The sequence below is a fragment of the Lasioglossum baleicum genome, unplaced genomic scaffold, assembly GCF_051020765.1.
Source record: "Lasioglossum baleicum unplaced genomic scaffold, iyLasBale1 scaffold2274, whole genome shotgun sequence".
In the NCBI taxonomy this organism is placed as follows: domain Eukaryota; kingdom Metazoa; phylum Arthropoda; class Insecta; order Hymenoptera; family Halictidae; genus Lasioglossum; species Lasioglossum baleicum.
The window spans coordinates 1-16,642 of record NW_027471333.1 but is presented as its reverse complement, the minus strand read 5'-3'; the positions used below and the strand labels follow the sequence as shown (position 1 = coordinate 16,642).

Below are 16,642 nucleotides of genomic sequence, written 5' to 3'. Positions count from 1 at the left end.
CGATCCGCCGCGATCGAGAGAGTAACCAACGAGAATTCGATCGGGGATACACGTTTTTATTCGCATTTCACGCTGCACGGTATAAACTTTCGTCCATTCAGTCTTATGTACAGAAAACGCGGGGAACGCGAGCGCAGGAGGGGAAAAAAGGTGGGAACGGGAGAGATGGAAAGGCGGCGCGTCGACGCAAGCGAGAAAAGCGAGAATCGCTTCGCCTCCGGCGAGTCGAATCCAGGGTGATACCTGCGCGTGGAAAGCTCGGAAGGAGAGGATCGGGTCGCGAACGATCGACGGCGCGACGCGTATATTACAAATGTCTAGAGGTCTAATCGTTAGCGACACGTGTTGATCGTTTTCTTATCCAGACAGGTGTTGCAAGTTACCTCGCAGCACCAGCGGAACCTACATTCGCAGCTGATCTTCTCCTTGACGACCCTGGTGTCGTAGCCTCTGCCGCAGCAGAGCAGCTCGCAGCCGTCGACTCCCTGGCTGGTCGAGTTGCACCGTCGCCCCTGCGTGCCCAGCGAGCCCGTTTTTCTGTTCGGCTTGCAGAAGTCCGGCGAGTCCTCGCTGTAAATCAGATCGAATCTGTCCGGCGGTTTGATGGTCGGCCCCTCGGTGATGAAGCTGTGCCCGTCGTTGCTCGGTATCACCTTGGCCGCGCCGTCGAACGACTCTTTCAGCCGGTTCCCGACCTCGCGGAACGGCGGCATTTTCCGCCAGCAGGTCCGCACCGTGCACGAGCCCGACAGCCCGTGACACTTGCACTCGGTGCTCATAAAGTCCCTGATGGCCTGCGGCACACACACACGCACCGAGAAAAACAGTGCAATCGCTGATCGTCGCCTAGACGGAGTAACAGAGAGAGAGAGAGAGAGGAGAGAGAGCCTTGCCTACCAGACGACCGGCGTTGTTGTTGTGCAGCTTCACCAACGTCTTGATGTCACTGCGTTTCCGGTACGGAGCGTCCATGAAATCCCGCGACTTCTTGAACCCGAACTTCACGTTGTCCCCGCATCCGCCCCACTCCCAGTCGCCCTCGGTTGGCAGGCTCTTGGCCGATTCCGCGGTCCGGCTCAGCTTCCTAGCCGATGACCTGCGCAACACGCGTCCATTCGCGCCAGGCTTCTTGCGATAATCGCGCGCGGATCTTACCTTTCGACGTCATCTTGTCGCAAGAACACTCGACCAGGTGGCCCATGGTGCAAGCTCTGGTGACCGCGTAGGTCACCCCGGCCGCGGTGATGGCGTTCACGAACCCCGTCTCCCTGGTATCTGCAACCATCGATTAGCGGACTTTGGTCCTCTGCGATCCCGAGGATTAAGCCGAAGCGAAGGAATCGGATTACGAGTAATTACCAAGGCGAACGAGGTAATTAGGAAGGGAGGATAAGTCGATTAATCGGCTACCCGCTGAATGGGCGGAAACGAGTCGAGAGAAGAAGAGAGAGAGAGAGAGAGAGAGAGAGAGAGCGAGAGGGAGAGAGGGGGGCGTCGCGCCCTCGAAGCGGAAGGATTTCGGGAGGAAGGAGGTCCGCGCGGCGACAGGCTCGACGTGCCGAAGTGGAGAGGACGGTCGTGGAGACTGTTGGGAGCGGCGCGAAAGCGAGCCAGAATTTCGGTGGCGTGTGTATTCGGTTTCACCTGTCACGTCTCCACTCCATCATTAGGCGGACAATGCACGCCGCGGAGTTCCACCCCTTTTCAAAACGGCAGATTACCACCGCCTCCGTCCAACCGCTCCCTCTGGCCCATTGTCTCTCACCTGTCCGAGCATCCGGGTTTTGCAAATCCTTTCGGTACCCTTTTTTATTTCCGCGTGTCTCCGCGACCCTCCGCCTGCTGGTCCTCGCGCTCGTCTACGCGGCGATCGGCCGAGCGGACCACGTCCGTCCTCGGTTTCTCGCGGCCGATCGGCCGTGCCGCGCGCCACACTCGGCCCGATAGAATCTCGCGATTCCGCCTGGCCCGTTAGCGGATTAACTTATAATCGGAAGCCGGAATGCGGGCCCAATTACCGATTCCTTTGGAGGCGCGGGAGCGCGCGCGTGTGCTGCGCGGGTCGTTGCGCGAGATAGCAGCGGAATCGGCGCTGCGCGTCAAAGTATCGGGAGCGCGTATCTGCGAGCAATCGGCCGCTGCCGATGGAATCGCAGCCGGAGCCAGCTCGAAGCGTTTCCGCGCCGCGAGGCAATTATCCTTTTCGAACGTTTAAGCGGAAACCAGTGGCGAATACTAATGCCGCGCGGGCTCGAAATCTCGGAGGACATCGGGGAAGAAAACGCGAGAGGAAACGGGCGTGCGCGGGGCTGGCCAGCGGCGGGAAAGAAAAGGGAGAGGAAAGGGAGAGGAAAGGAGAGAAAAGGGAGAGAAAAGGGAAAGGGAGAGACGGTGGCTGTGGTCTGCGCGGGCCTGGGAAGGGGTTATACGCGTTAAGCTCGGTTCGCCGTGGTTCCCATGGATTCCAGCCGGGTATCTTCGGCGCGGATCGACACGCGGACGGACGGATGGACGGAACGAGAAGACGCAGCCCGAGAGGCAGCCTGCCACCGCCCGCGTATCTTCCGATGCATCGCCTCACCTTTCAGTGCGTATTTAAACGATACGATAGTTTTTATACGAGCGATCTGATATCGAGGTTCGAGAGCGAAAGGCCCTGGCTCGCTGCTGCCTCCGAGCTTGTATTCCCTCACCGTGTTCCGCGTCTCCGCCGCTCCTTCGCCGCTCCTTTTGCCTCATGCGCCCGCTCTTCCACACACACCGCCGTTCCCGAGATCGCGATCCCGCTCTTCTCTCCTCCTCTCTTCCCTTTTGCTTCTTTCCCACAAGCTTCTCTCTCTCTCTCTCTCCCTACCGATCTCTTCGCATCCGCGATCCTTTCAACAGGCGGAACCGCGTCGAGTTGTTACTCGCGCTTCCGGATCGCGGCGCGGCCGGGCCGATTTCGGCAGATGGCGAAACGCTCGCGAGGGACAAAGTTATCTATCGGGAGCGCGGACGCGTGGACGTCGGTCCGCGTCGGACCGCGTCGGGCCGCAACGAAACGTTCGTGGCGGAGAAAAGGTAAAAGAGCGTGGCGTGGAGGGCCGGGAATGTTCGAGGCGGAGAGGAGCAGCAGGTAATATAAATCACTTGGAATCAATTAGACACGAGGGATCGCGAGCCGATGATCTTGCAGTGCCGTGCTGCCAGGTGCACGGAGCGCCCATCGTCTCGGGTCGCCCCGACGGCTCAGCCAATTATCAGCATTCCGGGGCATTATCCTCGGAGCGAGACTTACGCCGTGTTTAATTGCGAGTGGTCGTCTTCTTCTTCTTCTTCTTCCTCCTCCTCCTCCTCCTCCTCCTCCTCCTCCTCATCCTCTTTCTTGGCCGCTTCTTCTTCTCCTTCTTCGCGACCGCTCTCGCCCCGACGAGGCTAGCGATTTTCGCGTTTACTCGCGAAGCGTCTCGCCGAGAAGAGGGAAAGATGGAGAGCCACGTCGGCGCGTGGTTCGTCATCGTTGGTAGTCGATCGTAATCCGTTTGCCGGTCGATTATATAAGGTGACGAGGATTCATCGCGCGGTATTTATACGTCGGCCTCGGCTGCCGCGGTTTGCCCTTTTTGCGACACCGGTCGCTTAACGGGACACGCGTAACTCTTGTCCACGGGTCAGGATGAAACGCAACCGAGCGACGACGAATCGACGACGCGTTCGCCTTAAACGGCGGACGCGTGGAACTTACGAGGCTCGGTGAAAACGGTGGCCAGAAGGGATCGCTCGGTCGCCGGAATGGAGGGATCGGAGCGGATGAAAAGCGCGGATGGACGGCCGGGGTGGTCGATTTAATGGAGAATCGGCGAGCGTGTAGCCGCGGCGGATCGCTCGGACGGAAGTGGAGCGCGCGGACCGAATCGCGGGTACGACAAATCTGCGGCGAGTCGCGCGGTGATTAATCGGCGGTTGGTTTATGCGAGTGCGTAATTTGCGACGGTGCGGGCCGCGCGCACCGCCATTGCAGGAATTATGTCGCGGACACGGCCGATCGACGCGGGCAGATAGCATCGATCGGTCTCGCCGAGTGATTTGTTTCGCCGGCCGGCGATTTATCGCGCTGGATGCGCCGATTCGTGCGCAATAGATCGGTCTGTCGGTGGCGCGGCATCGCCGCGGACTCGCGTACGTAAATCGGCCGGCCGCGCTCCGCTCCGCTCCGGTCCGCTCCGGGTCCGGTGTTTTCATCGAACGGTTCGGCCGAACCGGATGCCGCGGGTTGCCCCCGCGTTTCACCGGGTCCGCTCTAATTGCGGATGATCCCGCGATTACGAGGAGAGAGCGCGCGAGAGCAGCGGCTCGCGCCAGCGCGGTCTGCTCGCTCGCGGCGATCGAGAAAGGGAAAAACGAACGCGGCGAGACAAGAGAGAAGATAAATCGCGGGATGCGCCCGTATAAATAAAGAGGAGAATATCGAATGAGAAAAGAGGCACGGCTCCGCGCCGTTTAGTTAACCCCCGTGTATAGCGGATCCTACGAGAGAAACCTTTCCAATAAATACAGCGAGAACGGACGCATGAATGCCGGCAAAAATCGCCCAATGACCAATTGCGGCAACGGCCACTCGCCTTTTCCCGAGATTCCGTGGATTTTTCACCCGTGCACCGTATCACCGCTGGATTCTCTTCTCTCGCAGGAATTTCTCTTTCCTCCCTTTCCTCTTTCCTCCCTTTCCTCTCTCCTCCCGCTCCGGCTCGGCAATCGCGTACTTTGCCAGCCCGAACCAACCTCTCCGGCTCCGAGATACCGTCGTAATTATCCTCTATCCGTTCCTTCCGTTTTTCTCTTCGCTCTCTCTCTCTCTCTCTCTCTCTCCCTCTCGCTTCGAGTCCCTGGCGATTTCCTCGGCGCGAATCGCGCGAGAACGCGGCGGAAAAGCGGCGAGAGGATTCGGAGGAGGATTGGGAGGAGGAGGAGAGGATGGAGCAGAAGGAACGGAGAGGAGAGGAGGAGGCGAGGGATATGGAAGTTCTCGTTTTCTCCGCCGGCTCTTCTTCCTCCGGCGTTCCCTTCGCCAACGTAAAATCGACCGAGCATTCAAATGTCACCGGCGAACCGGCAGAGTCTAACAGAATAACAGATCTGTCCCGGTGTTCCGATCTCCTTTTCCATCCCGGCCTTCCCTCTTCCTCCCTCCTTTCACCCTTTCTCCGGCTACCGATCCGAGTTAAAGCCACGGTAGCCGAGATACAATAAACGTACGGGACATTAAACTGTTTGCTATTGTCAACCCTTTGTGGGAGATACCGGCCTCTCGATCCACCCTGCGTCTCCTCCGCGTCTCCTCCGCGTCTCCTCGGGGTACAGTCGGTTGGGAAAGTAGCCGGTTCTTTTGGTCGCGGCTCATCGGCAAGCCACTCTCGTTCTCCGCGTTTTCCTGCGACCGGCCAGGGCGACAATGGCGGAGAGAGGACCGCGTGGACCGGGCCGAGGACCGGTAGCGTGAGTCGGTCGCAGACCTCCGGTATTTCGAATCGAGAACGCGGATCGGTATGCGGCTGGTAAACCGGCGGACAATGGAGAAGCGTGAGGAAGGAGAAAAGACTGGAGGATGACGGGGAGAAAGAGTGGTGTTCCGGCTGTCGGTAGACACCCAGAGGCGTCGCTTTAGTTACGGGCAATTTCCTTCCTAGCAACCGCTAGGTACTCTAGCAAGCGAGAAAAATTCGGGTTTCCCTTTTCAGCTGGAAGACACGCTTCCCCCGTAATCGCCGTTCATAGCTCTCGTATCGTCCTTTCCCGTGGCGAGGGTGCCCGCCACCTCTCCGCTGCGTAAATCGTAAAAATCCTTCCAGCCAGCAGACCCACCGCAGCTCCTTTCTCTCTCTCTCTCTCTCTCTCTCTCTCTCTCTCTCTCTTTCTGTCTCTCGTTTCCGCCGTGTCAATCGCCTTCGGTGCAATTGCTCGAACAATGCCGGCTGACGGCTAAATTTCGAGCTGGATTCTCGGCTTTCTCGAGCTCGGTCCGCGAGAGAGTTTCTAAACGAGGCACCGCGAGAAAAGGCGATGTTAATAAACGAGCGACGTGTGTGGCAGTTGCCTAGGTGGCGCGTACGCGAGTGCTGGTAAATTCACGAATGTCCGAAACGGTAAAGGTGAGAGGCGCGAAAGAAGGGATGCGGTGCGCGTCCTGAGCGAACCGCATTAGTTAGCACCGAGTTCGCGAGGCGACAAAACACTTAGCGCCATGGCGCTAAATCGCTTTTAGCTCGCTCATTATCGTCCCGTCCCGTCTCCTCTCCTTTCCTCTCCTTTCCACTCGCTTCCCTTCGTTTCCCTTCGTCGCGTTTCGCTTCGCGTCGCGTCGCCTCGCCCGGTGACATCGCGTCGCAAATCTCTCCTTTTCTCGGAGAAAGGATCCGTGGAACCCGGTGCGTGGCGTCGTTGGCGAAACGGTTCGACGCCGGAGACGAATGACGCGGGCACCGAGACCACCGTGCTCGACCAGGTGTCTTATTAAGCGGAAACCGTTTCCTTTATCCTCGTCGCAGCAGCGAGCGTCGCGGACAGGTTGCTCGCGCGATCGTTTGCCGGTTATCGCCGGGACCAATCGGGGAAAAATCACCGCGCGTTCTCCTCGGGCCGAAATAGATACTCGATAAAACGATCGGGGACGGAACGTCGCGAGAAACCAGGCCCGGAATAATCGCGCGACGCGGCTCGAGTTTATTAAAACCGCGCCAAGGTGAGCATCCTCGTTAGAGGAGATGCCGAGGAACATCGGCGGAGAGAATGTTTGAGAGGCGATCGAACGCGGCGGCGTCGGGTGCGTGGAAGAAAAATTTTCCAGCGGATAGAAGGGGGATCGGCGATATCGGGGGAGAGAGAATGGGACGAATTTTCCCGGGGGTTCGGAGGGGGTCCGAGGGGGTCGTTCACCCGTCTGGCCAGGAGAGACGTCGACGGAGCGGAATAAAATCGTCCGGCTGCCGGCTCCGCCTCCCGATCTCGTGGAGAAGAAAGAGCAATTTGTTGATTCGAGGAAGCCGCTTTTAGAGAGCCGTTTCCTCCGTAGCCGAGTAATACTCTACGGAATCCCGGTGAACGAAGAAAACCACTCTCTTAATTTGGTCGAGACAGGGGCACACGGTATCGAGACGAGGATCCGGGGATCGTAGCCACGGTGAATCCTTGCCTTCGGATACCGAACGAACGCGCCGTGGCAGCACAATAAATTCCTTCCTCCTTTCCTTTCCCCTGGTAGCTCTTTCCACGGGTTTTTGACGCCCGTGTTCCTCTTATCGCGACACGCGGCACCCCTCAATTAAGAGGTGCTGCTCGTCCACGAATGTTCTACCAGTCCGACTGCGGGCATCTCTTCTCCGCTCGGACCACACAGCTGGAGCTACCTGCGAGGCTAACCTATCGGCCAGATCGCGCCCATAAAAATTAAACGTCGCCAGATAAATAAACGTCAATCGAGAATTAAGATAGGCGCCGCCGGTAGCGTGCCTTCCTCCTCGCTTTTTCCCTCCGTCCTCGCCCGTTAGGAATTTTTCCTCGCTTCGATTCCACCTCGCCGACAGCATCCACGGATAAGCCACCGTTCGATTTTTCTCTCCTCCCTTTTCCCCTTTCCCCTTTCCCTCGGCTATTATATCGACGCGCCGCTCGCGACCTCCCATCGCGATCCCTGCCGCGTTTCACGCTCGCGATTACCTTTCCTAATCACGCGAGCAAATCCCACGGCGGATCCCCGACCTGGTATTTCTCCGCGAGGAGCAAACAGACGAATCCGCGCTTCGTAATAAATCTCGGAGAAACGGACCGAGCGGATTTCCACGCGGTTCGGAAGAGGCCTCGGAAGAGGCGCGAGCGCTGACGGTTCTCGTCGAGGGTGGGCCGAAAAGTCGTATATCTCCGGCTGCGGACTTCCCAGGGTGAGCTGTCCTCGCCCGGGGTCGCAGATAAACGACCACGTCGAGGATTGTCACCCGAAACGACCGGTTAACACATCGCCGCCCCTGTCATCGATCCGCGCCGACCAATAATGCACCCGGCAGCCGGGCTTTATGTACCTGCCGCTCAACCGTTCCGGGGCCCTACGTTTCGGTCCCGTTTCGGTCGCGTTTGGGTCCCGCGCACTCGGGCACTCGGCCGAAAACTCGCCGGAAAACGGGAGCAGCTACTCGCTTTGTAGAACCCTTGTCGGAGGGAGCTGACCCACCGGTAATTACGATGTTCCGCGAACGAGCGCCGCGATTGCGGCGAATTTCGCGTAAAAAGCCGGCCACGGTGAAAGCTCGTTAATCGTTTACGGCGCGGCCGGCCACCGAAACTTTACGATTCCTCCGCCGAGCATAATGTAATCGGATTTTGTCGTCTTTACGACGCGGTATCGTTTTTATGGGGTGAGGCAAGCTCGTAAGTGCCAGCTGAAACGCAAATTAGATCCTTTTTCGGCCCGTCCTGTTGCAGCTCCCAGCCGATCGGCCGCCGGTAGTTCCCCGATATTAACCTGCCTCGACGCGTCTCCGTGTGCGGTATCGAAACTCGATTTAGCGAATTCCATCTCGCGGCGGGAAGATCGCGCGCAGCGAGTATCGCTCGGCCGAGTTAATTAACCCGTTGGCCGGTTGATTCGCAGCCGTGGCCACCGGCCCGGGTAGAAAACGGTGCACCGTTTGCCAGCGACGGAATCTCCGAGGGAGCCAGCACCGATTGTCAGCCATCGCCGACAGTGTCGGATATAATTCGATCATCGATCGTCCGCTCGCGGGACCGGAATCCACGCGTCCCGATCCGCCGACCAATCCCATCCCACGAATCACCCTCGATACGATCGAACGCGTAATCTCTGGATCGTGGGCGAGCCGAGGGCCAAGGGGGAGAGAGAGAGAGAGAGAGAGAGAGAGAGAGAGAGAGAGAGAGAGAGAGAGAGAGAGAGAGAGAGAGAGAGAGAGAGAGAGAGTCTTCTTGGCAATGAAGCCTTTAATTAAGGGAACATATTGCCACTAATATCCGACGAACAGTGTCGATCTGTCAGGCTACCAAAAGGTACCGATCTGATAGCGCGGCCTAGAGCGCAGTCCGGCCTATTGGACACGCTGTCTTCGATTTAGTTGTCGTGCTCGATCACCCGGAATTAATACATCGGACGGGTAACTAAGCGAGCCACGCGGACAGGTTCGCTCTCCTCCTCTCTCGTCGCCGTTCTCGTCTCCTCTCCGATGCGCAGGCTAACTCAACCGCGTGAGAATTTTTCGACGGACACGAGCTCGACCCTGATCCACGGCTCCGTTCGTTCCATTTACCACGACGATCGTTCGCGCGTCCGATGGTTACCGAAATCGGTATCCCATCCACGGGACCGTGAATGGTAATCGCGATAATTCTCCTTACACTCGCGGCTTTCTTTCGCGAGCTCGGTCGCGGGAAAAACTCTCGCGAGACGAATGCCGGTCGTTAAATCCCTCGGCGATCGGTCACCGAGGAAGCTCGTAAAACGCGTGCCGGCTAGAAACGGCGCGGAGGAGCGAAACGGACTCGGAGGAGCTGCGTTTACCGCGACAACTGCGACGCGCGCGTAAATAATTTCCTTGATTAATGAAACCGGCTGTTACGCAACCGCGCGGACAAAAACCGCCCGGCCAGACCGCTTTCCCTCGCTCGCGATAGCCTCATCGAGGTTAATTCGAAAGTAATGGCGCGCGCGTTCGAGCCGGTAACTCGAGCGACGCGGATCGATAAGGGATATTCGCCGGCGATCGAGCGATCAACGTCGGGGAAACGGCTAGGTGGATGGGAAAAATGGCCGATCGGACGTTACTCACCGCGCAACAGGATCTTCCTGAGAGACCTCCTGATGGTGGTGCAGTTCCATCTGCGATTACGAAACTGGTACTGACACTCTTTGGTCCCCACCTGAACGCCCCTCGCGATTTCCTTCAGCAGCGAGGGCTCCTTCCGACAGATGTCCGCCATCTTGCCCTTCAGTCTCCTGGTCTTTTTGCAGATCAGCATCGGATCCATCACCACCTGATTTCCAACGGTCCTGCGAAGAAGCGAGGTATCGGATCAGCGAGTTCTCCGCTCGGCGCGGCTCGGCTCGACGCGTCTACGGTTTTTCGAAGGACGAGAGCCGATCGCCGGGTACCAAAAAGCGCGAGGGGACACGGGCGCGGCGAGTGAACCGCCGCGAGGCCATTACTATAATTAAATCTCCCTGCCATTGTGTGTACTCATCGTGGCAGGTTACCAGGGACGAGACACGGTCTACGGGGACGAGTAAAGAACAAGCCAGAAACGGAGAGGACGAAAGGAGGAGAGAGGACAGTGGGAACCGCGGAGTGCTCTCCTTCGGAGCGGAAAGAAGAGGAGCAAGAACGACGGACGACGAACGACGGACCAAGACTAAGGGGTTCGACGTAAAAAATTGCGGAAAGAAGAGAGGCGGCGGTTGCGGCGGCGGCGGCGTCGGTGACGGAGCAGGAGGAGGAGGAGGAGGAGGATAAGGGGGGAAGGGGGAAGAGGGGTGGAAAGAAGGGGAGGAGAGGAGCGACCTTCGTTACGAAACGTTAATTAAGATCATTAGTTCTGCGTCGGTAGGATGCCGGGGCGCGTACACGACGGCCTCTCGGGAATGCAACGACCTTAATGGCAATAATTCCGTAAGGACGGTTGCTCGCGCCCGTGTACGTCGCTGGTGCGGCCAGCGATGCTCTCTGCTTTTCGTTCCGCACGAACCGGGAGAAAAAGAAGAGGAGTTCCGTGGTAATACGGGCGGACAGTCGTGCACCGGTGACATCGTCATTTGGGCGAGGATTCCAGCCTCGGACGAGGACTATAACAGCGCGGACAAGAACGTTCGATGCGCGGACAAGAATTCTCGAGAAACTCGCGAAGCGGAGAGATCGAAATGCGCTCCGCGGGCAGGGACGTCGAGAGCCGGTTGCGACCCGCGTTCTCCGTTCCTCCCGTTCCCCGTTCCCCGTTCCACCTTCGCCGAGAAAAAAAGCTAAACGTTGCTCTCGTTCCCGAGCAAAATATGGCGCATGTTACGTCTCGCGGGACGATCGGACCCGTTGCCGCGGAACAACGCGCAAGAAACTTCATCCGACCAGTCGATATTCTTAACCCGACCGATCCTCGTTCCCTCGACGGTCTCCATAACGGAACGCGCCACCTCAACCCCCCGGAACCGGATATACTCCAGGGAAAAACCCTCCCGATACAAGCGGAAAGAACATCCCCGTCGGTTTTTAAACCCGAGTACTAAGTCCGTTTCTTTCTCCATCGCGCTACACGTTTTCTCCAATTTTCCTCCCAGACCTTTTGCTTTCCCCGCCGCGATAAATGCTAACGCGTGGGAAAGAACGGATCGAAGATCGATCCTCGTAATAATCAAACGTTTATCGCATAGTCAGTCGCGTCAGCATCGAAACTGTAATCGTGACGAGAAGCGACTCAAAAGCGAGGCGAAGGTGATTTCGGAATAAACCCGAGTCCGCTCGGTGTCCTTATCAAGAGGCAGGCGGTTCAACGGCTTTTCCCGGAATCGTTTCGCGCTTGCGATTTCCCGACAAGCTCGCGCGGGAATGCGACAAAGGCCCCGTTTCCTACGCATCGGATAATAGACGACCGGCATAGATATAAACGGCGCTGACTTTCCGAGAAGTGGAAAGTTATGACGCGAGAGGCTCGGCGACCGAGCGTTCGTCAAACGTCCTTATCGCTGTGCTGACAAACGAGGAACCAACTCTTACGCGCGCGTCTAAAAATAGCCGCGCGTTTTTCCTTCGTTCCTCTAGCTCGCGGCGGTCGATGGAAGCGATCGGGAACGGTGACCGATCGCGGCGATTTTCCCGCCGCGGGAGGAGACATCGGTCCGAGTTGAAAAATTTCGCGCCGTTGGCGAGAAGCGGAACGAAGCGGAACGAAGCGGAGGAGCCCCGCTGCGTGACGCTGTCCTGACATTTACAGTTCAAAGGATCGGAGGCAAAGAATATTTGCGCTGGTTCGTTAACGACTCTGCGCGGCCGACCTGCCAAGCGAAATAAACCGCGCGATCGCGGCCGGTCGATAGGTGCTCTCTCGCGCGATGCGCGAATAACGTTACGACGTTATTAATGCAAACACGTCGCGTGGTCGGACGATCGCGGATCGGCGGGTTTGTTCGCGGTGCCGGCTATTAATATCGCTTTAAAGCTCGCGGTCAGTCGGCGGGAATTGGCGTGGTCAAGAACCGAGAGCGGCGCGCGTAACTTATTTTCGCGGGTCGCCCGCCGGGACGGAGGTCCAGCAGGCACCGAGCGGAAGATTCGAATTCGAGGCTGAGCGACGCGGCGCGAGCGGAGAGGAGAGGAGACGAGAGGAGAGGAGAAAGTGGAGCGGAGGCTGCGTGGAAGGGTTGAGGATCGAGCGGGCTAGAACGAAGAAGGGGTTGTCGCGGTGTACGCGGAGGCAAGAAAAGAAGCGGAGGATGGACACGTCGTCGCGAACGAAAAGCGTGGAGAGGCCGGTTAGGGCGGTCGACTTATTTATTGCCTCATTAGACGCACTCACTTTGCTCCAAGGGCAGCTCCACGCTGTCTGCTCGGATAGACAGTGACGAGAGAGCTACGTTGCTCTGGCCTCGCTCTCCGCTCGTCGGTGTTCGTACACCGCTCGAATCGAGAGAGAGAGAGAGAGAAAGAGAGAGCGAGAGAGAGAGGGGGGGAGGGGGAGAAGGACTCTGGATAGAGAGTACCAGAAAAAGAGAACGGACCCGTCCTCCGGCTGCCGAAAGGAGTTCGAGGAGGAGAAGAAGAAGAAGAAGGAACGGAAGGAGGGAGGGAGGGAGGGAGGAGGAGTAGCAGCAGAAGAAGAACGGTCGCTGGGTCCACCGGTGAATTCTTCGAATATCTCTCACCGTCCGAACGAGACCCTCGAGGATAGGAAGAAAACACGACGGAAGTTGGGAACCTCGCCTCCAAGGACATCGAGAGTAGGGTAATCCGATCGACCGCGAGATCCATTGCTTCTTCCTTTCCATTCCTTTCCATTCCTCTCCATTCCTTTCCACTCGTTCGCTTTCTCGTCGCGCCACCGACCACCGGAGGAATCCGTTGGCCGAGGGAGACCGGCGAGGTATCGCGAGGAAGCAAGAGGAAGGTAGGGGGAACGGAAGAGGAACGGAAGTGGACTCGGAAGCGAAATCGCACCGAGATTCGGAACTCGGCCTAAAGGCGAATTAAACCGGGTGAAGGAATGCCGTGGAACAAATTGGTGGGAAGGGTGAGCTCGGAAGCGAGTCTAGGTTGCGTTTCGAGGAATTCGCGGCGCGAACCAACCCCCCGGGAAGCGGAGAAAGAAGAAGACGGCGGAGATCGCGACGCCTCTATTTTCGCGTCGGATCGGGGATTATAGGCCGGAGCGTACCGGCGCTTAACGAATTATTCGCGGCACGCGGCTTAATGAAACCCGATCGAATCGGCGTAGGCTAATAAAATTAGAGTAAGCTCGGATAACACGGGGGTCTTAAAATTCCGTACATAGCGGCTGCGTCGCGTACACGCCATCGGAACAATTTCGAATTCTTCTGCCGGAACGTCTAGCGTCGGGAAACGCGGCTACGCCCCCGACGCCGGCATTCCTCCCCAAATCGATCCCGTGCTTTCGCCAGCGCCGCACACGCGTTCCACTCGCGTTAACTACCACGGGCCGGCTCGTTACCGGCACTTTTATCCGGACGCGTCGGTGCGGTTCAAACTAATCGCCGGTTACGTCGCTCGGACGCGCGGACGCCATTAGCCCAGCCGGGACGAGACGCGACGCGTCCCCGCGATCCGATAAATCACCGAGCATCCGAACGCGCGCGATCTCCGTTGCCCGTGGGTGTTCGCGCGAATAGAGGAGGACACGCGCGAGCGATTAATTCCGAGATACTCGCGGCGGCGGCGGCAGCGGGCGAACAGGTGGAAAGCTGCGTGCCGGTCTAACCCTCTGTTAGGAAGGGAGCCGCGCGGTTTACGACTATCGTCGCCGTAAAATCGGCTAACCGACGGCGCGGCGGACTGGTCGATTACGATAATCGGGAAACGGTAGCTCGAGGGGATAATTCGAAACTCGCGAGCGATCCTCTCTCTCTCTCTGTCTCTCGTCGATGCCGGGATAAGCGCGTTTGTATCTGTCGGGAGCTGGCGCGAGCTGGCGCGAGGCCTGGCGTTCGTTTCGCGCGCGAATGTTTCAGTGTCTCGCGCAGAATTCCGGTAACGTTGTTCGTTAGGCGATAAATCAGAGTCGAGCCGAAATTATTTCTGTCCTACGAGTCGGGGGATCGTGATGTCGCGGACGAGGAAGTTCAGAACTAAATTTATCGCCGCGAACGATGCGCCGGGAATCGAAGCCGACCGCGGATAAGCGACGAACGCTGTTCCCTGGCGAGTCGCCTCGTTTTTAGATCGGAAATCGACCGATCGCGTCGGCGTCGGCGTCGCGGCCGAATAGATGTGTACGACGCGGAACGCGCCGCTCGCGGCGCAAAGGGAACGAATTTTCCGTGTTTACGTTGGCACCGCGCGCATCCCTCCCACGGGGGAACGAAAAGGTCGAGCTTTTACGGCTGCAAATAGACAAACCGGCGCGAGAGGGTACTAATCCGCGGCGAAACTTGGAGAAGCGTTCGCGACGAAAATAAGCATTACGAGCGGGAGGCTGACCGAAATACGGCCGGTATCGGGAGCAAACATCCAGCGAGCGGTTCGCGAGCGGCTCGCGAGCGTTAACGCGGAGCGATTCGGCAGGTTGCCGGCGTGGAGCGGAGCGGAGCGAGCGGCGAGATTCCAGCGCGAATCGGCTGGCCAGGGCCCGATAAAAGCGGAACCAGTGACCTCGCGTCACACGGTCCGCGTCCTCTTATGATTATGATTATAGCCGCGCGGGAAAGAAAGAGAGAGGCCAGGTAAGATAGAGTGCATCGGGTGGGAGTATCGGGTTGTCCAACCAGCGAGAAGGTAGCTGCGGACTGCCCACCGCGGCTCATTGGCCAACTTTGCCACCCGACCGAACGCTATCGTATTATCGGCAACCGCTCGTTACGATACCGCGCCGTCGATCGCCGATCTCCCGACACCTTTTCCACCTGCGCCTCTCTCGGCTCTCCTCCGGCTCTCCTCCGCTCTCCTCCGGCTCTCCTCCGCTCTCCCGACCCGGCGCGACGAAGCAGAGGCAGGATTCCGGGGAAATAATTAGCCGGTTACCCCGTTGGTTGGTCTAGGTCGCGACGATCAATTAGCGAGCGCGGCATGCGTCTCGCCGGCTAGGAAATTAACGAGCGAACCGTGTCAACGGTACGCGGCCCAATTAAACGCAACCGAGCTGATCGCGATACCGCCGATCCTCGGTAAAACCGAGATATAAAGAGAGAGAGAGAGGGAGACGCGCAAGAATGCGTCCGAATCTTGCACACCACCACCATCACCGACCGATGCCTCTCTGCTCGTCTGCTCACCGTTGCTCCCGATTTTTCTGCTCGCAGACGGCTCTCGCGGTCTCCGGCCAGAGACGAAGAGGGATCGCGAGCGGGAGGCCAGAAGCGGAGAGAAGGAGAGAAGGAGGAGAGAAGGAGGCGAGGGAAGAGGCGAAACGGGGCTGCTGCCGACTTACAAATTATACGCGCTCAACGAGATTTACGGGTGACGCTTCGAGCGAGACCATTGTCCATCCTCGCTCGTTTCTTTACCTCTTTACTCCTCCAACTCGGTCGTCTTTGTCCGCCGTTCGATCCTGCGACTCCGGCTCCGCCGCGTGTCTCCGCGCTCTCCCGTGAAACGCAGCCAAGAGAGACGGAGAGAGGGGGAGAGAGGAGGCGAAGGATAGTATTCCTCGCGACAAAATCGGGGAATCTCGATCGGGAACGAGAATCCGGTTCCGATCGGAGTAATCGGCCCTCGATTCCGCGGGCACGAAAGGGAAGGAAAGGGAAGGAAAAGGACGAAGCGCGTAGATGGACAAACTTCCTCGCGAGGTTGACTCGTGCAACGCGAAATGCCGGCGGCGGCTCGAGGAAAAAAACCGAGAAAAAAGGGAAAAGAACGGGAACGTTCGGAACCTGCGACTACGCCGTGGCATTCCTCGAACCTACTTAAATACCTGTTAAATACCTGTCGTCGAAACAAACCACGAACCTTCTAATGTATTTATCAAACACTCCGTCGTGTGGACGTCGCGGACAGGTAAGCGAGCAAGGTGCGACGGTACAGCGTCGACTGCGCGCAGAAATCCCCTTTAAATCGTTGACAAATATTTGCTCGACCTTACCACGGACCACCACCACCTTTCGCCACCTTCGTCGCGACTATACTTTCCAATTTCCACGCGGAACGCGTCTCTTCTCCTACCTCTTTCCCTCTTCTTTCCTTCTTTTCCTCCGTTTTCCCTTCGTTTTCCCTTCGTTTTCCCTTCGTTTTCGCGCGAAGCCAGCGAGAAGGTATTCGCGTCCGAGGAAAATTCGAAATTTACCGGAGCAAGAGAACGCGGAAGAAAGAGGAAAGGGAAAGAATGGAAAAAGAGTAACGGCGAGGACGAAACGGTGAAACGAGAAACGGTCTGCGCGACGATTCGTCCGTGGATGCTGGAACCTTGGATGCAGGGCAGCGATAACGGTCTATCGTCGTACAAACATTTA

At 58.0% G+C, this 16,642-nt stretch overlaps 1 protein-coding gene across 1 annotated transcript; it reads right to left on the bottom strand.

Moving 5' to 3' along the window:
• Nucleotides 1-332: 332 nt before the first annotated feature.
• Nucleotides 333-10,567, bottom strand: LOC143221346 (protein Wnt-6-like). Its single transcript, XM_076446816.1, has 5 exons — nt 10,548-10,567; nt 9,810-10,030; nt 1,168-1,275; nt 898-1,061; nt 333-794 (listed from the first exon to the last, which is right to left on the bottom strand). Exons 1-5 carry the CDS (start codon nt 10,565-10,567, stop codon nt 333-335), a joined length of 975 nt encoding a protein of 324 aa, XP_076302931.1.
• Between the last annotated feature and the right edge of the window lie 6,075 nt (nt 10,568-16,642).

Coding starts and splice junctions, on each gene's coding strand:
- LOC143221346 (XM_076446816.1), bottom strand. CDS start 10,567: ATGATCTTAATTAACGTTTC. Junction 10,031..10,547: donor ATGATCTTAATTAACGTTTC/GTAACGAAGGTC, acceptor GCTTCTTCGCAG/GACCGTTGGAAATCAGGTGG. Junction 1,276..9,809: donor CAGGAAGATCCTGTTGCGCG/GTGAGTAACGTC, acceptor CGATGGTTGCAG/ATACCAGGGAGACGGGGTTC.